This window comes from Cetorhinus maximus, chromosome 25 (assembly GCF_964194155.1).
Source record: "Cetorhinus maximus chromosome 25, sCetMax3.hap1.1, whole genome shotgun sequence".
NCBI lineage: Eukaryota > Metazoa > Chordata > Chondrichthyes > Lamniformes > Cetorhinidae > Cetorhinus > Cetorhinus maximus.
Genome location: NC_135903.1, coordinates 7,446,050 through 7,472,116, shown reverse-complemented (window position 1 = coordinate 7,472,116; position 26,067 = coordinate 7,446,050). Strand labels below are relative to the sequence as shown.

Genomic DNA, 26,067 nt, shown 5'->3' with positions numbered 1-26,067 from the left:
CGCCCATCTTTTTTGTACATCTCAAATCTTATACAAGACACAGGTTAGCACCAGGGGCTGGAAAATCCTGGCCCTAGACTTTAATTATGACAGACTTCAATTGTCAGCAAAGCGGTGCAGCATGTAATCTTCTGCAGCCCACAGCCCTCCGAGAACTCTGACCTTCCTTCTCTCATCCCCAATTTCCTTTGCTCCATCATTGGCAGTCTTGTCTGGCTGCGCCCTAAGCTCTGGAATTCCCTCCCTAAACTTCTTCACCTCGCCATCTCTCTCTCTCTATCTCTCCTCCTATAAAACACTCCTTGAAATATATCACTTTGACCAAGCATTTGGTCACTTGTTTCAAAATCTCCCTGCATGGCTCAGTATCGAATTATGTCTGATTACGCTCATGTAAAACATCCCAAGGCATTTCCCTGCATTAGAGGTGCTATATAAATACAGTTTGTTGTTGTACAGCACAAAGAGAGCACCGCAGTCTGCAGTATAATGCCACAGTGGAGCCATCTTATGAACAGGACACTGGGATTATCTCCGTTCCAGGGGCTATGCCAATGACAGTCCTCTTTCTTCTGTGGAGGACTTGTGTCTCCTCTGAGCATTCTATCATCACATCCAGCTCCATCAAAATTCCCTTTCATTTCTCAGTCTTCCCATTAATTTCATTAAACTTGTCTGAAGACGAAACTGTTGTTGCCCTTGCAGTCAGCACTGCTAACTGGCAACCATCTTTTCGCTCGCTCTTCCTTCCCTTTCTGATAGCTATTGAACTGTGTGAGCCATCCAACCTGCATGTCCACAGATCCCAGCGTTTTCCGAGGACATTGCTACACGTGCACATTTGCCCCATGCAGGCTACCTCCTTAGACAGAATCAGCTGTTCTGACATTATAAAAGTATTAATTAACTGTTCCAAAATGTTATGAGCGTAGCCCACATTACGTTCAACTTTCACACTGCCACAGTGTGCTCCATGACAAACCTCCAACAAAGTTTGCTTTTAGCCTGATTAACACTTGCCATTCTAGTTTCTTACATTAACTGTGAAGTTATTACCCGACTCATGTCACTAGCTGACTCTTACCACACACCCAACCAGACCAATGTCAGGTCAGGTCACACAGCCAGATGAGCTGACAGCTGGGAAACTCTCAATATGGAGAAGTCGATGAGGTCTATAATTTTAGGGGTTTTTTTTTAAAGCTATAAATTAAATTGATAGATATTGACACTGCAGTAAATAAGAGCATAACTTGTGACCACCTTGGGGAATTCAGAATTCAATTACCCTTTTCTATTCTCCCTGTGCAAAGCGGTGCGATTTTATAAAATGTTTGCCGTTTATCGAAGGCTCCTCAACAAATGCTTAGAAAGCATCGCCCATCTTTTTTGTACATTTCAACTTTTATACAAGACACAAGCGAGCACCAGAAGAAAATCACTGTTGGTTAGATTTGCCAAGTTAGATGCTGTCTCCTCCTGTGGTTCATTTCTTATACAGAGAAAAATATAGACCTAAATTAGTGTTGAAAGGCTCATCTGATAATACATGGAACAGTGTAGTGAGTACCTCATAGCCCAGTGGGCATCATTTACTGCTGTGTGCAATTTACCTGCACGCTCACACACAGACCATGAAGGCTGACAACAGTGCAATTTCTTTTCAACCTTCACCCAGTTCCCACTGAAATTCCTCAAGGAAATTGGGGAATCATAAAAACGTAATTGAAAAAGGGTCATTACTGCGCAAAGGTTAATTCTTTTCCATCCGAGTTTTTAACATAGGATTAAATATTTTCATTACGTTGCTAGCTTTAAACCAAGTGCTTCACTGAGCTGCTTTCTTGGTCCGATAAACCCAAACAACGAGGCACACTGCCCTGGGCATTAGAGCAGAAATGATTCTGTTATTACAAAAGCAAGAGGGGGGTCTCAGTTCCAATGCTCTTTGTTTTCAGTTTCCTTTCTTTATGTCAAACGGGCTCAGTTGATAGAAGTTCCTCTCTGTAAAAAGTGACAACGAAGCTGCTGGATTGTCATAACTGCTTCACTATTGTTCTTCTGCCAAATGGAGTTTAAAGGAGTTAGGTTCCTTTTATGTTACCTTTTAACGTTGTGTATCATTTTAAAAGTGCTGCATTCCACTTTTTAGCAAAACGCCCTTAGCTTTTATTCTATGTTTAAGCAGATGGAGCAACAATCACCCAATCAAATTCACCGGCAGCTTCCAAGGGCGGGACTTCCTCCCTTATGAAGGGCAGAAGTCCCACATCGTCCCTATTGAGCACGGCCTCGGCGTGTTATGGCTGCAATGGCTGTGGTGCAGGCTGGCATGGGAGGGGCACGGCGATCCATCTGCCCCCCATGATATTCAGCCCAGGATAGTGTGTAACTTGGAAGGGAACTTGGGGGTGATGGTGTTCCCATACATCTGCTGCTCTTGGCTTTTAGGTGGTAGAGGTCGTGGGTTTGGTAGGTACTGTTGAAGAAGCCTTGGTGAGTTTCTGCAGTGCACCGTGTAAATGGTACACACTGCTGCCACTGTGCGTCGCTATTGGGGCAGTGAGTGTTTACAGTGCTGGATGGGGTTCCAATCAATTGGGCTGCTTTGTCCTGGATGGTGTTGAACTTCGAGTGTTGTTGGAGCTGCACTCCTCCAGGCAAGTGGAGAGTATTTAATCAAACGCCTGACTTGTGCCTTGCGGATAGTGGACAGGCTTTGGGGAGTCAGGAGGTGAGTTAATCTCCATGGAATTCCCAGCCTCTGACCTGCTCTTGTAGCCACAGTATTTGGCTAGTCTAGTTCAGGATCTGGTAACTGGTAACCGCCTGGATGTTGATTGAGGGGGTTTCAGCGATGATAATGCCATTGAATATCAAAGGGAGATGCTTAGATTCTGTCTTACTGGAGATGGTCATTGCCTGGCACTTGTGTGGTGCAAATGTTACTTGTCAAACATCAGCCAAAGCTGAAAGTTGTCCATATCTTGCTGCATAGAGACATGGGCTGCTTCAGTATTTGAGGAGTTGCGAATGGTGTTGAACATTATGCAATCATTCGCGACCATCCCCACTTCTGACCTTATGATGGAGGGAAGGTCACTGATGAAGCAGCTGAAGATGGTTGGGTCTAGGATACAACCCTGAGGAACTCCTGCAGTGATGCCCTGGAACTGAGTTGACTGACCTCCAACAACCACAACCATCTTCCTTTGTGCTGGGTATGACTCCAACCAGTGGAGAGTTTTCCCCCTGATTCCCAATGACCTCCGTTTTGCTAGGGCTCCTTGATGCCACACTCGGTCAAATGCTGCTTTGATGTCAAGGGCAGTCACTCTCACCTGTGAAGTTCAGCTCTTTTGTCCATGTTTGGATCAAAGTTGTAATGAGGTCAGAAGCTGAGTGGCCCTGGTGGAACCTGAACTGAGCATCAGTGAGCAGGTTATTGCTGAGTGAGTGCTGCTTGATAGCATCATCGACAACACCTTCCATCACTTTGCTGATGATCAAGAGTAGACTAAAGGGGCGGTCATTGGCCGTGTTGGATTTGCCTGTTTTTTGTGGACATGACATAACTGGACAATTTTCCACATTACCAGTTGATGCCAGTGTTGTAGCTGTACTGGAATTGTTTGGCTAGTGGCTTAGCTAGTTCTGGAGCACAAGTCTATTGACGGAATGTTGTCAGGGTTCATAACCTTTGCAGTATCCAGTGCCTTCAGTCCTTTTTCTTGATATCATGGGCAGAAATTTCCCCCTGTCAGGGGTTTGGGGGGGGGGGATTGTGCGGGGGCGAGTGCAAACCCGATTGGTGCCACCAATCGGGGCCGTGCCGCCATTTTAGGCCAATTAAGGCCCACCCAGAGTGACATGCACCCGGAAGCGCTGTGCGCTCCCTGTGCGGGTGGGGGAGGGGGATTCCCCGAGTCGGGGCCTGCACTTTTTTGTGCATGCGCAGGAAAGAGCACAGAAATCTCCCTGAGGCACGGGGGTGCCTCAAGAAGATTAGTTTAAGGTTTAAAAATTTAAAAAAAGATAAGGAAATATTTTAAGACATGTCCCCTCATATGACAGTGTCACATGAACTGGGACATGTTCATAAATTGTGATAAAAAATTTTATTTAATTAATGTCTTCATGAAACCTCAACCCGCCCGTGGATGAAGCTCAATTAAAAATGCGAAGGCCGCCTGGGCTATTCGCCTGCCCGCCATCCTTAAGGTTGGATGGGCAGCCCTGGTAAATGTTTTAATAACTACTTAAACAGCCTTAATAGGCCTTTGACAGTTCGGCGGGCGTGCAGCTGAATCGGCTGTGCACCCGCTGAACTGAAAATCTAAATGATGCGCGGTGACATCGGGATGCCCACCCTACATCACCATGTGTCATTTTCTTTTAGTCTTTAAAGTAAAAATAAGTAAATTAGATTCAAGTCTCTAATCTCTTTTTCTCTCTTTTTCTTAAAAATAGCTTGTTAAGTATCAGATGGATACTGGAGTGAAAAGAATTAATTACAATAAAGTGTAAAGAGCAGGGATACTAGAGTAATTAATTAATAAATTAAATTAAATATGATAGTGATGGCAGGATGGGTGATGTGTTGCTGCTGCAGCATGTGGGAGCTGCTGAACAGCAAGTTGACCCAGAGCGAACACATCTGTAGCAAGTGTTTGCAACTCGACAAACTTCATATCTAAGTTGAGGAGCTACAGTCCAAGCTGCAGGTATTGTGCCACATCAGGGAGGGAGAAAGTTAGCTGGACACTTTGCTCCAGGAGGCAGTGACACCCACCAGATTAGGTCATTTAAATTTGGTCTGTGAGCAGGTGCAGGAGGGTGTGACTGCAGGTGAGGCAGGTATGGGGTTCCAGGGGATAGTGTTCGAGGACCCTCAGCCCCTGCAATTCTCCAACAGTTACGAGGTTCTTGCAAGCTGTGTGGACGAGAGTGAGGATTGCAGGGAGGATGAATGAACAGATCATGACACCGTGGTACAGGGAGCCATTCAAGTGGGGAGAGGCAATATGAACGTAGTAGTGGTAGGGGACAGTATAACTAGGGGGATAGATACTGTTCTCTGCAGCCATGAGCATGAGTCCCGAAGGCTGTCTTGCCTGCCCGGTGCCAGGGTTAAGGACATCTCTTCAGGACTGGAGAGGAACTTGGAGTGGGAGGGGAGCGATCCAGTTGTCGTTGTCCATGTTGGTACCAACGACATTGATAGGACTAGAAAGGAGGTTCTGCTGAAAGAATTTGAACAGTTAGCAGCTAAATTAAAAAGCAGAACCTCCAAGGTAATAATCTCCGGATTGCTACCTGAGCCACGGGCAAACTGGCATAGAGTAAATAAAGTCAAGGAGTTAAATGCGTGGTTCAAAGATTGGTGTGGGAGGAATGGGCTTCAGTTCATGGGGCACTGGCATCAGTACCGGGGTAGGATAGAGCTGTTCTGGTGGACGAGCTTCACTTGAACCATGCTGAGACCAGTGTTCTGGTGAATCAAATAACTAGAGCTGTAGAGAGGGCTTTAAACTAAACAGAGTGGGGCAGGGTTGTGGAGAGGGGATACGTAGCCTTACAAAGCAAAAGGATATGGCAGCATTGCAAGGCAGCTACTTAGGTAATGATACCCAGAGTGTGGCAGGAAGGGACAACAGCAAATAGGGTCAAAGAGGGAAAAAATGGTAAAAAGGCAAAATTAATGGCTCTTTACTTAAATGCATGTAGTATTTGGAATAAAATAAATAAATTAACAGCACAAATAGAGGCTAATGGGTATGATCTTATAGCCATCACGGAGACATGGTTACAAGAAGATCAAAGCTGGGAACTAAATATTCAGGGGTACGTGACTTTTTAAAAGGACAGGCAGGAGGGAAAGGGTGGTGGGGTAGCTTTGTTAGTACGAGATGGAATAAGTATGATAGCAAGAAATGCTCTTGGATCGGAAGATGGGTGGAGGTAAGAAATAACAAGGGAAAGAAGACACTGGTGGGAGTAGTCTATAGGCCCCTTAACAGTAGATATTCTGTAGGACAGAGAATAAATCAGGAGATAATGAGGGCACCTAAACAAGGCAATACATTAATCATGGGTGACTTTAATCTTCATGTAGACTGGGAAAATCAAATTGGCAGAGGTAGCCACGAGCAAGAATTCATAGAGTGTATTTGGGACAGTTTCCTAGAACAATATGCTGTGGATCCAAACAGGGATCAGGCTATTTTGGATCTTGTAAAGTGTAATGAGGCAGGTTTAATAAATGATCTCAGAGTAAAAGATTCCCGAGAAAACAGTGACCATAACATGGTAGAATTGAGCATTCAGTTTGAGAGTGAGAAACTTGGGTCATAAACAACTGTGTTAAACTTAAATAAGGGTAATTACAAAAGAATAAGGGCAGAGTTGGACGGGGTGGACTTGGAAAGGAGTTTAGCAGAAAAGACGGTTGATGAACAATGGCAGACGTTTAAGAAAATAGTTCATTACTCACAACAATGATATATCCCAGTGAGGAAGAAGAATTCGAGGAAGGAGATAAACCGACCATGATTAACCAAGGAAGTTAAAGATAGCATCAAATTGAAAGAAAGAACATACAATGTGGCAATGATTGGTGGTAAGCCAGAGGATTGGGTAAGTTTTAAAAACCAACAAAAGATAACCAAAAAGAGAGATAAAACAAACTTTGAGGGTAAACTAGCAAGTAATATAAAAGCGGACAGTAAGAGCTTCTTTAAATATATAAAAAGGAAGAGAGAGGCCAAAATGAACATTGGCCCCTTAGAGAATGAGCTGGGGAAACAATAATGGGGAACAAGGAAATGGCAGAGGAATTGAATAAATACTTTGCCCAGTCTTCACAGTAGAAGACATTAATAGCATTACAAAAAATACTAAATGATCAAAGGGCAAAAGATGGGGGGAGGAAATAAATACAATAACTATCACTAGAGAAAAAGTACTAGGGAAACTAATGGGGCTAAAGGCCGATAAGTCCCCTGGACCTGATGGGTTGCATCCTAGGATATTAAAGGAAATAGCTACAGAGATAGTGGATGCACTGGTAGTAATCTTCCAAGACTAGATCCTGGAGAAGTCCCAGAGGATTGGAGAATGGCCAATGTAACACCCTTATTCAAAAAGGGGAGACAAAAAACAGTTAACTATAGGCCAGTTGTTAAGCTGACTAGAAAATGTGAGGGTCTATTATAAAAGATATAATAGCAGAGCATTAGAACTGCATAATCTAATCAAGCAGAGTTAGCATGGCTTCAAGAAGGGGAAGTCATGCCTGACAAATTTATTAGAATTCCTTGAGGAGGTAACGAGCAAGATAGATAAAGGGGAACCAGTAGATGTAATATATTTGGATTTCCAAAAGGCGTTCGATAAGGTACTGCACATAAGGCTACTTAATAAGATAAGAGCCCATGGTGTTGGGGGTAGTATATTTGCATGGATAGATGATTGGCTAACTAATAGGTGACAGAGAGTTGGAATAAGGGGGGTATTTTCAGGATGGCAACCTGTAACTTGTGAAGTGCCACAGGGATCAGTGCTGGGGCCACAATCATTTACAATCTTTATTAATGACTTGGATGAGGGAAGTGAATGTACTAGCGCCAAGTTTGCAGATGACACAAAAATAGGTGGGAAGGCAAGTGATGAGGATGACACAAAGAGTCTACAGAGGGATATAAACAGGTTAAGTGTGTGGGCAAAAACTTGGCAGATGGTATACAATGTGGGACAATGTGAGGTTATGCACTAGGCAGGAAGAATAGAGGAGCTAAATATTATTTAAATGGAGAAAGACTACAGAAAGCTGCAGCACAGAGGGATTTGGGGGTCCTTGTGTAAGAATCACAAAAAGCTAGCATACAAGTTTAGCAGGTAGTAGGGAAGGCAAATGGAATGTTGGCCTTTATTTCAAAGGGAATGGAGTATAAAAATAGGGATGTCTTGCTAAAACTATACAAGGCACTAGTTAGACCACACCTAGAATACTGTGAACAGTTTTGGTCCCCTTATCTCAAGAAAGAGATACTGGCATTGGAGGCAGTCCAGAGAAGGCTTACTAGGTTGATCCTGGGTTTGGAGGAATTTTCTTATGAGGAGAGGTTGAGTAGGTTGGGCCTGTACTCATTGGAGTTTAGAAGAATGAGAGGCGACCTTATTGAAACATGTAAGGTTCTTAGAGGGCTTGGCAGGGTAGATGCTGAGAGGTTGTTTCCCCTTGTGGGAGAGACCAGGACCAGAGTAAGGGGTTGTCCATTTAAGACAGAGATGAAGAGGTTATTTCTTGTCCCAGAGGGTAGTGAATCTGTGGAATTCTTCATCACAGAGGGCTGTAGAGGCTGGGTCGTTAAGTATATTCAAGACTGAGATAGATAGATTTTTAATCAGTCAGGGAACCAAGGGTGATGGGGAAAATGCAGGAAAATGGAGCTGGGAATTATCAGATCAGCCATGATCTCATTGAATGGCAGACTCAATGGGCCAAATGGCCTACTTCTGCTCCCACATCTCATGATCTTATGGTCTTATGGACTCCCAGGACAACTCCCTCCCAACTGTATACCACTGTGCTGCCACATCTGCTGGATCTGTCCTGTCAGTCGGACAGGACATACCCAGGAATGTTGATGGTGGTGCCTGGGACATTGTCTGTAAGGTATGATTCCATGAGTATACTATGTCAGGCTAATGCTTGACTAGTGTGTGAGACAGCTCTCCCAATTTTGGCACAATCCCCCAGATATTACTGAGGTGGACTTTGCAGGGACAACAGTGCTGGGCTTGCCATTGTTGTTTCCGATGCCTAAGTCGATGCCGGGTGGTCCAACCAGTTTCATTCCTTTTAGGCTTCATAGTGGTTTGATACAACTGGGAGGCTTTGTAAGCCATTTCAGAGGGCAATTAAGAGTCAGCCAGATTGCTGTGGGTCTGGTGCCACATGTAGGCCAGACCAGGTAAGGATGGCAGATTTCGTTCCCTAAAGGACATTAGGGAACCAGATGTTGTTACAACAATTGACAATGGTTTTGTGGTCACCATTAGACTAGCTTTTAATTCCAGATTTATTAATTGAATTTAAATTCCATCAGCTGCCATGTTGGGATTTGAACCCATGTCCCTAGAGCATTAGTCTGAATTTAAATTCAATTAATAAAAAGTCTGCAATTGTAAGTTAGTTTCAGTGACCATGAAACTATCATTGTTATCTAAGCCAGACCTGCTGAGTTTTTCCAGGTATTTTTATTTTTGTTTTGGATTTCCAGCATCCGCAGTTTTTTGCTTTTATGAAACTATCATTGATTCATCTGGTTCACTTTAGGGAAGGAAATCTGCCATCCTTACCTGGGCTGGTCTACATGTGACTCCAGACCCACAGGTTGACTCTTAACTTCCCTCTGAAATGGCCTGATAAGCCACTCAGTTTCGGGGCAATTAGTGATGGGCAACAAATGCAGGCCTTGCCAGTAATGCCCGCATCCCAAGAATAAATTTAAACAAAAGGACCATTCTCAATGAAGATCTTGACTCCAAGGGCAGTATATTCTCTAGTTCCTGGCATCATTCCATTAGCAAAGAGCCCTTCCAAATTGTCTCCAATCACAATTATAACCTGTTCAGGTGTAATTTTGAATATGTTTTATTTGGGAACCTGAGCCCACATTAAGAAGGTGAATTTTGCAGTTTGTTACTTTCCTTCTTATCTGCCAAATGTTCTCTCCTCTTCTCTTGAATGTTCTTGCTCATGCTGGAATGTAGACCCTCTACATTGTCCCTCTGACCAAGTGACCATTCCTCAATATGAATTTTTACTGTAAGTGCCAATTCTATGGGCCATGAGCTGCATCCTGTCTTTGCCCATTAGGCCTTTGTTCTCTTCGCCTCCCCAACACTCTCCAAATCGCCAGCTCAGAGGCACTGAGGTCAACTGTAGCTCCTTTTGTCATCTCAATTGATAGTAGCTAACTCCACATACAGCTTGAATCAAACCGGGAACTTGCTGATCTCAAATAGTTGCCATTCTAACCCAACAATCAGCAAGAAAAAGAATGGAGGGGAATAAGAACTGCTCGGAAAACTCATTCATTAATCATCTAATTTTCTGTATAGTGAAGAATACATCACCCACACAGTATGACAGTCCTTACACTACAAGTTCCATTAACGGAATGACAAACCTAATGCATAAGAAGCTGCAGACAAGAACACAAGCCTGTTTCTTGAAACACTTTGTTCCAAATTGAAAAAAGTATAAACCAGCATTAGTGCCCTGGAAAGCCTGTATCTACCCACTCAACAGTGAATTATTTTATATATAAAAGCACTGCAACTATGACCAGCTTGTCTAGTGTCTAAGGAAATCATGATCAGAACTATCCAGTGTGCTGGTCAGACCGCAGACCAAGGACCACCTACCGTTCTGGTCACTGGGACACAAGCGACACATTTGAAGCAGAGCGTAGAAGAGTCACAAGGCTTTGCCCCAGTGTCAGAGGCTGAGTTAGGAGAAAGTCTGGGGTTTATTGGGCTTTGCAGCCTGAAACAAAGGTGTTACATTACAACAGCAACTAGACTTCAGAAGTACATTATTGGCTGTAAATTGCGTTGGGATGTCCTGTCATCATGAAAGGTGCCATAAAAATTCAAGTCTTTCTTTTGAATGAACTGGGCCCAATAAGTTTGAAGCGGGGCTGGACTTTGGAAGGACTCCCAGCGAAGGCCAACAACAAACAGACTATTTTACAGCAAACTAGGTCTATTTACTCAGCCAACTGAGTCTACTTAAGCAGCACACTAAAAACGAAATGTCCGCAGGGTTAATTTAAAGAGTCTCCATAAACTGCAGCAAACAGAACTCATGCCTGAAATTACAGCTATGGGTTGGAATTTATGGCCCCCTGTTTTCAGTAGTGGGTGGGTAAGTGGCCCACTTAATGGCCACTTAAGGCCCTCGATCTATCTCCATTGCCATAATGCACTGAGCAGTGGGCGGTGGGCGAGAGTGCAAAGGCTGTTTTTTCACCCAAGTTGGTGAAAAGGTGGGAAGGGGGCAGGGGAGTGGCCTGTGCGCATCTGGTGCCGCCCTCCTCAGATCATACCCGCCTTTGTGCCTCCCCGACTGGCCTCCAAAAACCGCCCCCAAAACCCCCACCCCAGGGTGCTCAGTCCCTCCCCACCAAAAAAGGCCTGACTCACTTATCTCCAGTATCCATGACACTTCTTCCCAGGGCCTCCTTACAGTCTCAGCACTGCCCAACACTCTCTTCAGGTACAGGGACTGCAGGAGTTGTTGGCCATTTCAAGGGCGGGACTTCCTTCCACTGAGGGGGGCCCTTTTTATGATTGTATTTATGCAGTAAGTGGAGGATAGTTACATACAAATAGTGTGCGTAAAATCAAACCTCAGCCACTTATAGCAGTCCAGCTCCCAGGCGTGACCGATGCGGGGTGCGATTACCCAGTCATCTCCAATTTGGCCAGGAACAGTGATATTACGATACACAGCCAAGAGCAGGAGCTGTGTTCTCCTGAATTCTCTGCATACACTAATTGACTCCCATCCCTATGCTTTCACTGTTATTTTAACATTGCATTTATTCTCTTTCCTTGTGTTCAGTTTCTTTACACTCAAATCTGATCCTCTTATTCATATCTCGTGGGTATAGAAGCTTTCAGATATCCAAGCATTATGACTCTTAATCCCCTGTAGTTAGTGCAGTTTTGATTGCCAAAAGCTTCAACTCCTATCGGGTATATCTTGGGAATTAGTGATGATGAAGTGTTGTGTGTGGATGTAATCCTGAAGTCTCCCAGAGGAAAAACAACTATTACTGTTTAATAAGAAGTATTACAACTGGGAGAGTGTTCTTGTAAGCGTTAGGACTTAGAGACATTGTGGGTCGGCTTTTTGCGACTGAGACGGGTAGCTCAAGTTCGGAAATTTCCCAACTCGGCAGACCTGCCTCAGTTTAAAGGGCCCTGTCAGACATAATTTTCGCTCCAGGGAGCTGGAGACAGGACCCCAGTAGCAGATGCTAGCTAGCCATGGTGGCAGGCGAATGCCAAGATGGGCTGGTTAGGAGGTCCATCTTGGTTCACTGGGACTCTCTCCCAGTTGTTTTAATGAGTTTTAGGCCCTCTAGCCCTCACCCTCACTCCCCATATCACCGGCCATGCCCCCTCATACGCCCCATGCCACCTTCATAGCCACTCACCCTGTATCCACCACAGGCAGACCTCAGGAGCCATGTGGAGATGATAAAGTTTCCAAAAATCTAATACAGCAATTGCTATTGGAAGAAAACTACCATTCATGAAACACATTCAAAGCTTTTAAATCTCCTCAAATGGTTAATCTCTTATAAAAACAAACTTCCACTCAGACCCCACATCAAAGACAGCTAACCCCTTAATAGCCTCTTTAACCTGTCAATCTAATTATGAACTCAGAAATTTTTGCTGAGATATTTGTAGCCCTGAAACTCAGCCAAGCATCTTTAATGGCATAATTATAGCCTTGGGAAATGTCAATGAAGAACTCCACTGAAACTGCATAAACAGATGGCAATGTTTCTTTCTAACCTACACCAAATGGTCTGTCAATTAAAGCAGTCCAGCAGAGGGATTTTTAAAAAATTCTCACAGACAGCTTAAACCTTTTTTATGTTTAAGGAGTGGAGTATTTAAATAAGTTTCAGATCAGGACACCTAAACAGACCTTACCCACCCTTCAAGATCGTTTTTTCACTACTCCATCAATTTGTGACTCCCACACTTCAGGCGTAACCTGCAGCCCTGGTAACAGTCAAAATGGGGTCTATTTGAACTCAGCACTGAGTTCAAATGGCCCTGCTAAGTTCAGATTTCCTACTAATAAAAACAAAAAACTACTGCGGATGCTGGAAATCCAAAACAAAAACAGAATTACCTGGAAAAACTCAGCAGGTCTGGCAGCATCGGTGGTGCTTCCAGACCTGCTGAGTTTTTCCAGGTAATTCTGTTTTTGTTTCATATTTCCTACTGTGTGATTCACACCCTGTTCCCTTATCCCTGTCAGCAAGACATGGATCTCCCAGAAATGAGGGCAGGACTTCTGCAACTGGGTCCTGCCGGCCATTTTTAAAGGTCCTCAGAGAAACCGGCCCTGTGACAGCACAGCGAGCAAAGAACGAATTACAGGAACTATAACGTGGAATACGGCATTGGAACATCAAGCTGTCTTTTCTCTCATCCATCAAAAATAATGAGGCCACTTGGCCTCTGCTACATCCAGCGAATGGAATGGAAACATTGGCCCAGGCAGAGTTCCCATTTCCTGAATCCTCTGCAGTGATGCCCTGCCTGTTGAGTTGAAATAGGGCCAATCACAACTGTGGGCCCCTCCTGGGTTGAACAGCCTGCTATCAGCTCATAAACAAAGAATGAATGAGTTACAAGAGGGCTGACAATACCCCAGTAAGAAGAAAGGCTCGCATTTATCCAGTGCTTTGTTACAAGGATGTCTCAAAGCACTTTACAGCCTCTGAAGCACTTTTGACTGGGTTGGGTTCAGATATGTGGCACTGGTGGCATCAGGGGAGTCTGCTCGGTAATGTCAGGGTGGGTAGTGTGCCTTCTCTAGCAGCTGGTCAGCTATTTGGGAGTGCCAGGTCTGGCATCTACCAGGTGACTTGAGACCTTAAGAACATGTGGGTTGTCTCTGAATGTGGTCACTGTAGCAGCCAATTTTCATTCAGCAAGCTCACAATAATAGCAATGCAATGCTGACCAGATAATATACGAGCAAGGAGCAGGAGTTAGCCATTCAGCCCCTCGAGCCCACTCCACCATTTAATAAGATCATGGCTGACCTGATAGTAATCTCAAATCTGCATTCCCCCCACCCCACCCCGATAACCTTGCTTACCAAGAATGTATCCACCTCTGCTTAAAAATATTCAAAGACTCTGTTTCCACTGCCTTTTCAGGAAGAGAGTTCCAAAGACTCACGACCCTCTGAGAGAAAATTCTTTGCCTCATCTCCATTTTAAATGGGCGACTCCTTATTTTTAAACAATGACCCCTAGTTCTGCTTTTGAGTGTTGGTTGAGGGGAAAAAATTGGGCAGGGCACCAAGGATAACTCCCCTGCTCTTCTTCAGTATATTGCCATGGGATCTTTTAAGTCCACCTGGAAGGTTTAGTGTCTCAGCCAAACAACAGCACCTCCAACAGTATAATACTGAAGTACCTACCATTGAGAGCTTTGTGTTCAAGCCTCTGGAGTGCAACTTGAACCCACAACCTTTTGACTCAGAGCCTGAGCCACAGCTGACACTAGCCAGAAGAAAGGCCACTAGGGTAGAAAATGGGATATGTAGTAAAGCAGAGACAGAGAACAGGGAAATGACAACAACCTAAGGCAGAGCTATTTTTGAAGACACATTCAGGGTTTACATTGCTTTCACTGAGGAAGATAGGCTGGGTATGACTCTCTCAGTGTCTGCAATCTCAAATGACCTCATTCAACATACCAAAATAATTCTCACCCTGTCCGCAACAAATAGATCCTAAACAACATAAATCATTATTCAGCTAGCTTGCAAAACAAAAGATAGATTCCAGGAAGATATTAGCTGCGATGTTGCTGCCAAATCTCATGGGAGCTGTAGAAAGGCCTGACTGAGGTCAGTCCTGACGTCTGCAATCTGCTTTCAGTCTTAAAAATCTCAGTTAATACTGTATTGGTGTTTGAATAATAAAATGCATGTTTTGCACTGCTAACCAGGCGCTAATCCAATGCACTGCTAACCAGGCGCTAATCCATGACACTACTAACCAGGCGCTAATCCATGACACTGCTAACCAGGCGCTAATCCATGACACACACAATTTTCTTTAGTAAACTTTGATTCCCTTTCCAAAGAATGAAAGATTTCTTAAAGGGACCATGCACCAAAATGGAGTCAGCCTGATGTGGCTGGCTGTAAATTAATTTTGGACGCTCCAAAAGACATCATAGAAATGCAGAGTTTCTTTCCTTGTTATTACAATATACATGTGTGCAGACACTTACCAAAAATCAAAATTTCTAATAATGACTGTTAAAGGTGTAAATATGCTCTGAACCCATCTCCAAATGATGTTAGATCCACACTATCAGGAGCTCTAACATACTCCAGGAGGCAAGAAATTTACATTTTTTCTTTTAATTCCGCATGTTGTGGGTGAAACCAGTGAGACCATGATTACTGAGCTGGGTGAGTTCCTGAGAAAGGCAGACAAATTCGCATGTAGGTATATAGCACATGGGGGACAAGTGGCCACAGTCTCCTAAAGCCTTTTCGATTGGTTATGCACTTTGGAGAGGAATTATCCAGACTTTTATTTTCCAAAAATGGCCATGGGTTTTTGCTTTTCCCAGGGGATTGCATGGGGGAATTGGGGGAGGGGAGGGGAGGGTGGGTGTCAGGGAGGGGAGGAAGGATGGAACAGTGTGCAGAAGTTATGCCGTGCCAGGATAGAGCGGATAGGACCCACTGGTCTGTTAACTGCCCTTTTTGGAACGCCTGTGTCGAATGGCTTTGAGAAGTTAGTTACAGGCCTTCTCCTGAACTGCAGCAGTTGCTATGAAAATACTGACCCCACAGTATCCTGCAATATAAAAAAAGGCCATAAAAAAGATGGAGCACCAAAGAAAAAGCCTCCTCTGCATATCAAATCGGACACTGCAGCAACAAGGTCTGACACAAGGTCATCAGGCTGAAACATTGACGCTGTTTCTCTCTCCACAGATGCTGCGTGACCTGCTGAGTGTTTTCCAGCAATTTCTGTTTTCATCCCAGCGTTCCAGTGTCAGTGCTATTTGGTTTCTGTTTTACGGTAGTTAACAACTCCTGCTTAACAAAACCAATCCTCATTCAGAAGGACTTTGTCAGGTTTCTATGGGTTTGGTCTATTTGAATGTGACTGTATCTATTAATGTCCAGTCTTTATCTCCATCCAGCTTTGATTCACCTTGTGTTTTAATTAGGTCTCTGTACCTCATACGATGGACATTTGTCTTCACACTTCACAGCCACCTGAATGCTTAAACCTGTTGGTAGTTGAGGTTTTACACCTTTTTCCTTGAAATAGGGTCACAAAACTGGGTGAAATCAGCGGCAAGGAATTGCAGAGTGGAAAACCTTGAGTTTATAAACAAATTGGGAAGAGCAAATTAAGCACCACAAGTAAGTAATAAACACAAGATTCTTCACAACGTACCACGCTAAGACTAGGTAGCATGGATCATTAACTGAACCATTAATGTCTCCTCCCCTGTGGAACTTCATTCAGTTGCCAGTGTGTGGCACAGGATACTGAAAGTGGGCATTACATCAAAGCTGTCTGTCAGCAAAGGAAGAGTGAGTGCCCCTGTACCAACTGCACACGTCAACAGTTCGTCCAAATTTGATGTATTTTTTGCGGCGGTGTGCTTATGGTTTTGAATATTCCTCTCCTTTGCAATTCTTAACCACAATTTTCTCTATTTTTAATCTATGAACTGGGCTAACTCTGCACAAATTGACTATTTGTGAATTCACAAATAGTGTAGCCGAGGAAATGGAGAATTCTAACGAACATAAAATCACAGAGCATGGAACCAGCCATTCATCCCATTGTGCCTGTGCCAGCTCTTTGAAATAAAACTATCCAGTTAGGTCCACTCGCCTGCTCTTCCCCAAAGCTCCGCGAATGTTTTTATCCACTTACCATCCTCCGTCCTTTACTCTGTATCAGAAGTTTGTGGGTTCAAGTCCCACTCCAGCAACCTGAGTATATAATCCAGGCTGACACTCCAGTGCAGTCGTGCAGCAGCGCTGCATTGCTGGAGGTGCCACCTTTTGCATGAGGTGTGAAACTGAAGCTCTATCAGCCCTCTGGGCTGGGTGGAAAAGATCCCTTGGCACCATTTCAAAGCAATGGAGGACTCCTGTGCAATATTTATCCCTTAACCAACACCTAAAGACTCAGTTATCTGATCATTATCACAATACTGCTCATGGAACCTTGCTGTTGTGTTTCCTACATTAACAAAGACTACCCTTCAAAAGTGCTGATGAGAGATTGCTGGCTTAAAACATTAACTCTTTCTCTTCTCTTCCTGCCTCCCTACCTGCTGAATATTTCTGGCGTTCCCTGTTTTTATTTCAGACTTACAGCATCTGCAGTATTTTGCTTTTACTTCAAATGTACTTTACTGGCTGCAAATTGAGCACCTTGGGGGCGTTCTGAGGATGTGAGCGGCGCTGTAGCAATGCAAGTTCGTCCTATCGTTGGTCCAAGTAAAATCAGCCTGGGCTCCCAAAAAGAAGCCTGATGATGGTTTGAGGCACAGGCAGACAGCAGCTGCGGCCAGGGATGAAACTTGGTTGAGCGCCCCATGAACATGAAGAAGCCATCACGCAGGAAACACAAGGCATCGCTGTCCGGCTAAACTCTCAACCTCCCTCATCGCCGCTGCTTCAGATGCCAGCACAGAATCTGTCGTTTGCAAGGGCGCTGTCTGACATACTAACATGGGTAGTGCCATTCAACCCTGTGTTTTTCACGCGATATATATATATCTTGAAAATTGCCCTGGGTCAGATGACGCAGGGGGGGTGGGTGGGGGGGGGGAAGAGATGTTGGGGTGGGGTATGTACAGATAAATGGGGGTTTGTGGAGAAACACAGGATTGGGTTTACCTGCCTGCTCAGAATTTGAGCAGCCAAATATCGCCCAGAGCCCATCTCTCAGCCTCACCTCCCGGAACACAGGCGAGATCCACTTTCAGTTATTGCAAGTAGCGGGTCAAAAGGCAGCTTTAAAACTATATTAAATGTCAATATTGTTAAAGTCCTGTTCCCCTCCCTCACCCCAACCCTCCAAAAAATAAATAAAATCACCTTCTCCCGGCCACTTGCCAACCACGCCGAGGTTACAATAAACAGCATCTGGCACTTTGTGCAGCCTTTAGGCTCAATGGAAAGAGCAGAACCCGCTGGAGGTTAGCTTCTCACTCAGACACTGAGTGCTCCTTTTAATATTTACAGCAACTTTTCGGATACGTGTGTGGCCAGCGGATAGGGGACACTGACGAGCCGGCCCTTCAATGCAGAATGAAGGGAGACACACGGATATTAAAGCCGAGCTAATAAGATCTGAGGCGAATACCCGCTGCAGAGCATCTTTGCAACAACAACACAAAAAAAAAACCACAAATACACATTTCAAAATAAGACGGGGATGCGTGCTCTGTCGCCTTAAGCAGCACGTTACCCTGGGTGTTTGCAGGTTGCTGAATACAAAAATTAGCAATTTGCATTTTGCAATGGGTGAGGGAATAATAATGGAAAGAAAGAGAAATTGATAAAGGGGGAAGGGGAGAGGGGGGGAAATCTGATTGTTTCTTACCTGCCGGCTCCACGGTTTCCAGGTTGGCAAGTACTGAAGGCAAGTACAGGAGTAAGAAAGTGCTAAGTCCCATATTGCTGCCACCCCGGTTGGGAGCGCTTGGGAAGCAGCAGCCCTCTCGGAGCTGAGTGAGGGCCATGCTCAAGATCCACCTATTTCAGAGTTTTACGTTCCAAGTCCATGGAGGGATTTCTTGGAGACTTTCCGAAGCTGATGTTGCGAGTATCTCGTTGTTATGTTTATTCCTCCCCCCGCTTCTGTGGTTGCCTTTTTTTTTATATATATACAGATTATTTTTCGCCTGCCTCTCGCTGTGTTTGAACTGTGCCGAGCTTCGAGAGCACGCCACACTCTGTCAGACTCTCATCATAACACTAGCGAGACAAAGTGGGGCAGAGAGAGAGAGAGAGGGAGGGAGGGAAAGGGAGATTACACCTGATGCCAGCCAGCTAGCCCGGTTCACATCCATTTCTCAGCCAGTTCAGCAAGATTCAATCTGATTCACAAACCCACCTGTCAATCTTAACGACTGAATAATTCATTAATCGAACACAAGTCTCTTCGAACCTGCCATTTTTTTTCTCTCACGGGTATTTAATTATTTCCCCCGCCCCCCAAATGCTATAAAAGCAACCGGTCTAAAAACATTTACTTTAAATCCGATTTAGCAGCAATCACTCGCACTGCAGAATAAACACAGGGTGGCTTTAAAGCTGGGATGCTGAAATTGAGTTTTTAATATCAGGTGCATGTCCATTTGAGCTACAAACCCTTCCAAATGTATTAAAGTGCTCAGATATTTAACCTCCCATAGATCACTTAGTCCTTACTGATTAGTTTGTGCTGTGACAGAATGTGGTTTGCTGAATTCAATCCATGTTGCAGAAAGTGGGAGAATGAAAGCAGCTAACGTCCCTGCAATAAACTTAACAAAGAGTATGTCATTTTAATTGCACTGTGAAAAAAATAACACCTCTGTTCTCCAGGAATTATTCTCACAAATGGTGGCTTTTTGAGAAAAAGGTTTCCTTCCCCGTGCCCATTTTTTGCTTTCTCTATTCCCTTTTATTCAAATACCTTCATTTGAAAAAAGAACATTCATATTTCTCATCCTCAGGATGTCCCAGAGATTTTATAGCTAACGAATGTCCTGATGAAGGAGAATACAAATAGCTAGGTTCCAGAAATAGTAATGCGATAATGACAAGATAATCTGTTATAATGCCGCTGACCAGGACTCTAAGGCGATTTCTCCTGAAAATTTCAAAATAATGCCATGGGATATTTCGCCTCCACAAGAGAGGGCAGGCAGCAACCTAACATCTCATCAGAAAGATGGCACTTCCAAAAGTGCAATGCTGCCTTAGTCCTGCACTTTGTGGAACAATTCGGCAATGCATTTTTAGTGTAATTTTCTATTCTTGGAGGTATTTTTGGAGGTTAGGAATTCAATGTTCTCTACGGGAGAGATGTTGGTGAAGTGGTAATGTCACTGGACCAGTAATCCAGAGGCCCAGGCTAATGCTCTGCTGGCATGGATTTAAAACCCCAACACAGCAGCTGGTGGAATTTAAATTCAATTGGTAAAACCTGGAATTGAAAGCCAGTCTCATTAATGGTGACCCTCCCCCCCTGTGAAACTATCGTTGATGGTCATAAAAACCCACCTGGTTCATTAATGCCCTTTAGGGAAGGGAAATCTGCTGTCCTTACCCGGTCTGGCCTACCAGTCACTCCAGACCCACAGCAATGTGGTTGACCCTTAACTATCCTCCTGAAAGGCCTAGCAAGAGCAATTAGGAAAGGGCAACAAATGCAGGCCCTGCCAGTGATGCCCACACCCTATGAAAGAATTAAAAAACGCAAGCCAGCATGACCTGGGTAAAGAACGACTGCCTAACCCACCTGCACCCTGACCTAACTTGTATGTCTGACCCTTGGTTACACCCTCAGCCCCACCCAACCAATTCAGTTGAAATAATTGGTCCACATAAACACAATCTAACTATTCTTTAAACATTGCTCAAATGAGATTGCGTCGATCTGTGTTGCAATTTCATCATCAAACTTTTAATCCAGTTTTCTGCTGTTGTGTTGTGTTGCTGAAATCAGCTATATGAGTGTTGATCAATGTTAATTAACAATGATCTCATTCTGGCTACATTCGCCCAGTGACCTGTCAATTTCCTACCCTGCTCTCCCCTAGGGTAATAAATCCATAAATTGCCCATCCATGCTGAGATACAGCTTCACGTACTGGGACATAAAACCGCAGTGTGGGGTTCATCCATAATTGGGATATAGAAGGTCAGTGCCCCTCCATACTTTGGTAGAGAACCACAGCGTCCATTCAAAGTGACCGTTCTTGATATGTGAGCTTAGACAGCCTATCAGATGGAACATTGAGAAGAATCTCCAAGGTACAAGAAGTCATGAATAGTCGCATGTGAGGGGCCAGAATGAGAATCACAATCTTAGATTCATCTAAGTTGAAACTAGATAAACATGAGGGAGAAAGGAGTAAAAGGTTATGCTGATAGGGTTAGGTGGAGAAGTGTGGGAGGAGGCTACATAAATACTGGTATGGATTTGTTGGGGATATAACTTGTTTCTGTGCTGTACATTCTATGTAGGCCTGTGAAAACACAATCCAGTCCCCTCTAAAGTCCACAAGCATATACACCCAGGAGAATCGTTGGAGTGGGATCAGGAGAAAGAGGTCTTGCTAATTTCCCTCTCCCTATCCTGGGAATACAGACATCAGTTGTGCCATCCTTCATGAGATCAGCTACTTGGACGAGAAATCGAAGCTTTGGCTTTCCTGCTTTGTATTTATATGTTTGTTGTCTTTATGAGAGAATGCAGGAGGTTGTGTTGGCAGCAGGAACTAAGACTGGGACTCATTCTCTGCTTTCTTTGGACAAACTAAGATCCGACAAAGTATAGTCTGACATAACTTGGATCATGATTGAATTATTTTCATGCTGACATGAGTTTAAAAGCTTTATTAATCCACGCATGAAGATCAAAATCAAGAGGCACTAACAGTCATGGGGAGACAGCCTTCGTGAACCGTGAATGTTCACTACTAACCTCTATACAATATAAAATGTGATCTGTTATTTTTGCCCCATGTTGAGGCTGGAGCTACTTTGCACTCTCACTGTAATGGAATGAAAGTGTCCTGTGGTGTCATCCATATTTACTACATCCCAACGGAGGCACAGCCTGAGAGAGCTAGAAGGCCTCAAAGAACTTGTCCAATGTCAAGGATGTAACTTTGACTAAAGCTTTTCCTAATGCTATGGTTATAAACTGAGAGAACTCTAAAAAGCTCAGAGCAAGGGATGGAAATTTTAATAAGAGTGAGGGATTTAATACTGTAAATGCATCCATTTTGCCTTAGACGAGGTAGCATATTCCATTGAGTTCTAGGTCATGAGTTCATTGAAGCATCACCCACTTCACTGCCCTAACTTTGGCAGAAACCTCCACCATGGACATAAACTTCTAATGAAGTTATAGTGACGGAGCAGGAGAAACTCTGAGGAAATTCTCAGCCCGGGACTCAAAAGTACATGCTCTGAGGTCCAAACCTTAGCAGAGTTCATTCAAGCTTTTACCTTTTGGAGGTGGATATCGGGATAGAAACTCATCCTCATTGCTTTAGTTTCCTGAGTGGCAAATAGGGGTAAATGGAACCAATTTCAGTCACATCTAATCAGCACCCTTTTCCAGGTAGTCTGATAGGATTTATCCATATCCCATGGGGGTTTTAAACATCAAACAAGGGCTTGAGGCTGTTGCTTTTGGTTTTGCAAGAATAGCCTGAAGTCAAATTAGGAAAGCAACCACACATTATGTGGCTTGTATTGGCTGCAGATAGTTTGGTTGCTATGAGCATTGTCAGAGAAACATAAGCAATGGAAATGGTGTAAAATCTAACCCATTTCTGAAACTTAAAACTAAACTACTGTATGACCCATAGCAGGTGCAGCTGTATAACTTATATTGTGAGAGTTTCTAGTCCACAAGCTGGCAAAAAAAAAGCCCAGCAAAGAGAGAAGTCTAGAGAAATTGTCAAGAGCACTGTAGGATGCAAGGACAGTTATAAAAAAGACTGAGTTTGGTGATGCCTCAACTACAAAAGGCACACTTTCTGCACCTGTAGTTGCAGTGCTTGTGATGTCAAAGCCAGCGATAGCCAGAGACTGGAGCACTGCGTGGCACAGAGTGCAGGAGAGGGGCGGTGGGAGCGCAGGAGAGGGGGAGAGCGAGAGTTGGCAGAGGGGGACAGGCAGCATCAAACAGGATGGCTCCCTAAGTGGCAGACAGTGGCCAACACACTGATACCCAGAGCTTGAGAGTGCAGTTGAGAGTGAAGGGCCAGTATTTGCCCGTGTGCAATGGCATCACCACATGCAGGTGCAAACCTGTACTGGCACTCGTTGATGGGCGCACACTAATAACGTCAACTGTGCACTTGCCTAAAGACGTTTAGAATCAGGAGTTACAGTGGACATGGGAAAAAATGCTGTTTGGCTGATAGTCAAGAATCATCAGGTCAGTTTGAATTCCAATTGGCCGTGTGAAGGCTAGGTATAGCAAGGATGGACATTTTGGGTGGCCAGTGGCAAGACTGTGGGATGGGGTGGTTGGAGGCAGAAGGTCATGTGACGAAACTCCCAGGAATATGACCAACCAGAGTCCCCTAGTCATACGCACTTACGGATGACATTTTGGATGCTGTGCCTCTTCCAGGCATTAAATCAGCCAATCAGATTTGAGCTGTTAGTGTTAAAGCTACTGTTTTATGAAATTGGGAGAAAATTTGAGGGGAAATTATTTTTGTACAAAGAAGATTTGCATGATCGTAACTATGAGATTGAGGCAATTGCTATGTAAGAAAAACACAGATAAAACTTACCAACCAGGTATCTCAACTAGGAATAGGTAAATGAATGGAAACACACAGTTTTTATATATATATATATATATATATAATATATATATAGATTGATTGGATTGTTTGTTAATGCAACTTTGATTTAAAAAGCAAGAAGGATGATATAATGCCTGAAGAAGAACTATTTCTGTCAGCATTAGTATCAATTAGAAAAAGCTGAATTAAAAAAAACCCTCAACCTCTCCAAAGTATCCCTTTCATACATAATATACTGTAACCCATCTGTTCTGACAAAGTTTCAGCATATCAACAGCAGACTGATTGAGTATTACTGGCTGACAGTTTGACGGAGGGGGTTAAAGCCGCAATTTGCAGTTCAAGGAAGTTGAGTTTGAAAAGGATGCATTCTCAGCATTTACTCGGAACATCTCACAACTCTAAAGGCAATCTTGTCACTCAGATTTCTTCAGGTTCAAAGGATGACTTGAACTTTGCTGTTTATGTCACATGCACAAAAAGAGCAGGCAAACTGGAATGACCACCCTTAAGAAGTAGGGATACAGTTCTGATGGAAGGTCACAACCTGAAACTTTAACCCTGTTTCTCTCTCCACAGATGCTGCCAGACCTGCTGAGTATTTCCAGCGTTTTCTGTCTTTACTTCAGATTTCCAGAATCCGCAGTATTTTGCTTTTGGATACAGTTACGTTGGTTTGATCAGCACAACCTAGGAGAAGTCAGCCAAACCAGAGTAAACAATCAGTGAATTTTAAATGTAAGTTACGCCAAGCGTAAATTGACCTTTAATGCTGGTTTAAAAATAATTTCCCCTGACCCTGGTCCCAGCTCACCCTCCCAGATCAATATATTGAGGATGGCAAGTTCCCACAATTAGTGGCTGTTAAAGGAGATTCTCCAAATTGAGCTTGTTTTCTTAAGCATATAGGTTTAGGAGTGGCATGTTTTAGAAGTTTTTTGCATAATTAACAAATACTTAAATTGCTAAGAAACAGACTAGTGTACACCGATGAGACAAGTGATTCAGTACAGTTTGTTTTTAAGTTATTTTTAGTGATTTAAAATCAGGTTAGTCAAATGTGGACCAGACGCTCTCATTAAAATGCTCATTTTTTTGTGATAAACCCATCTCCAGTTCTATTAATAAACTGAACAGGTTACCACTCTTAATTACATCAATTAATATTTTTTTTAAGCAATGAAGAAAATTTTTGTTCTATTACACTGATCATTCTGGTTCATGGAAGATTTTATATTTGAGGTTGTGCAAATAAATTTGAGGGCAAACTTGAACTATAACTTAACCAGTGCAAATTTCAACCACAATTTGCACCCAATTTTGCAATTGCACCCAAAGTGCAAACTTACAAGTAAGAATTTGAGACCTTCATTCAGTCTGGGGGCAGAAATTAAAGTCTCTAGTGACTAAGTGGGGCCTCCCTCCCTTCTACAAGGCAAACTGTCTCTCCGATGGGACATTGAACCAAGGCCCCATCTCTTCTTCCTCTCCTCCACTGTTTCCAATCTTACCGCTCTACGGACATTTTAGTTTCCTTTCTCTAAGGGAGTGGGGTGGGGAGGAGGGGGCTAAATTCTTAATGGATTTGTCAATCAAACAGAGCTGGTGATCTGTGGGATGGCCTGTGTCTGTCAACTATCTACTGCAATTACACTTGTTGGTTTTACTTTGCCTAGTATGATGTTCCAGCTGATTCTCTGTAAGCAGCAGCACAGGAAATTTGCTAGGAGTAAATAACAAATAAATTAATGTTTTATACCTCAGTATGATATACAGAATCATAAAAGGAGTGCTTTATCTATATTACTACCCTTGAACTATGATTTATGGTAGTGCCTATAACCTTTGATATAGTTCTGTCTTGTAACACAGTCTTTAAATTATACTGTAAATAACAAATTCTACTCTTGATTATGCTACAAAGGTGCAGCCTTGGTTCAGTTAGCAGCCTCCTCACCTCTTAGTCAGCAGGTCAAGGCCCATTCCAGAGACGGTACCACATCATGTAGGCTGAGACATCAGTGCAGCACTGAGGGAGTCCAGCCCTGTCAGATGGACAGTACTAAGGGAGCACTGCACTGTTGGAGGGGTCATCCTGAGGGAATGCAGCACTGTCAGAGGGGCTGTACTGAGGGAGAGCTGAACTGAAGGAGGGACAGTACTGAGGGAGCACGGCACTGTCGAGGGGCAGTACCCAAGGAGCGCTGCACTGCCGAGGGGCAGTACTCAGGGAGCGCTGCACTGTCAAAGGCGCTGTCTTTTAGATCAGATGCCAAACAAAGGCCATCTCTTTCTGTCCTCCACGATGGGCATAAAAGAGAGCAGTTTATATGGTGTCCTGGGCAATATTCATCCCTCAAGCAACACCATCAGAAATGGATGGTGGAGTCTGAGTTAATTCCTTGCTCCTTTCCGCAACTCTTGGTTGTCCCACTCAAGTTTCTGATTGTACAGAAGCAGGCAGCTATTTCACCAGTACCTGTGACACTTTCATTTGGTGGAACTAGCATTTGGGATACAGGCGGTGAGTGATCTGAGACATGACGCATGGTGATTGTAGCATGCTTGGACGCAACAAATGCTTTTGGACCTGTGGTTCCCAAAGCTCTCCGCCACTGTTGGGTTTTCCTTGGCTCATATCTGGGTATATTATGAACTAATTAATAGAGATGGATTGGTATGATTAATCAT

At 43.8% G+C, this 26,067-nt stretch overlaps 1 protein-coding gene across 1 annotated transcript in view; it reads right to left on the bottom strand.

Moving 5' to 3' along the window:
* Window positions 1-18,810, bottom strand: part of LOC144667842 (plexin domain-containing protein 1-like) — a 243,499-nt gene extending 224,689 nt beyond the window's left edge. Inside the window, exon 1 of the mRNA XM_078529363.1 lies at window positions 18,435-18,810. Within this exon, the coding sequence (XP_078385489.1) occupies window positions 18,435-18,573 (139 nt within the window). The 5' untranslated portion in view covers window positions 18,574-18,810. The remainder of the gene's footprint in view (window positions 1-18,434) is intronic.
* Between the last annotated feature and the right edge of the window lie 7,257 nt (window positions 18,811-26,067).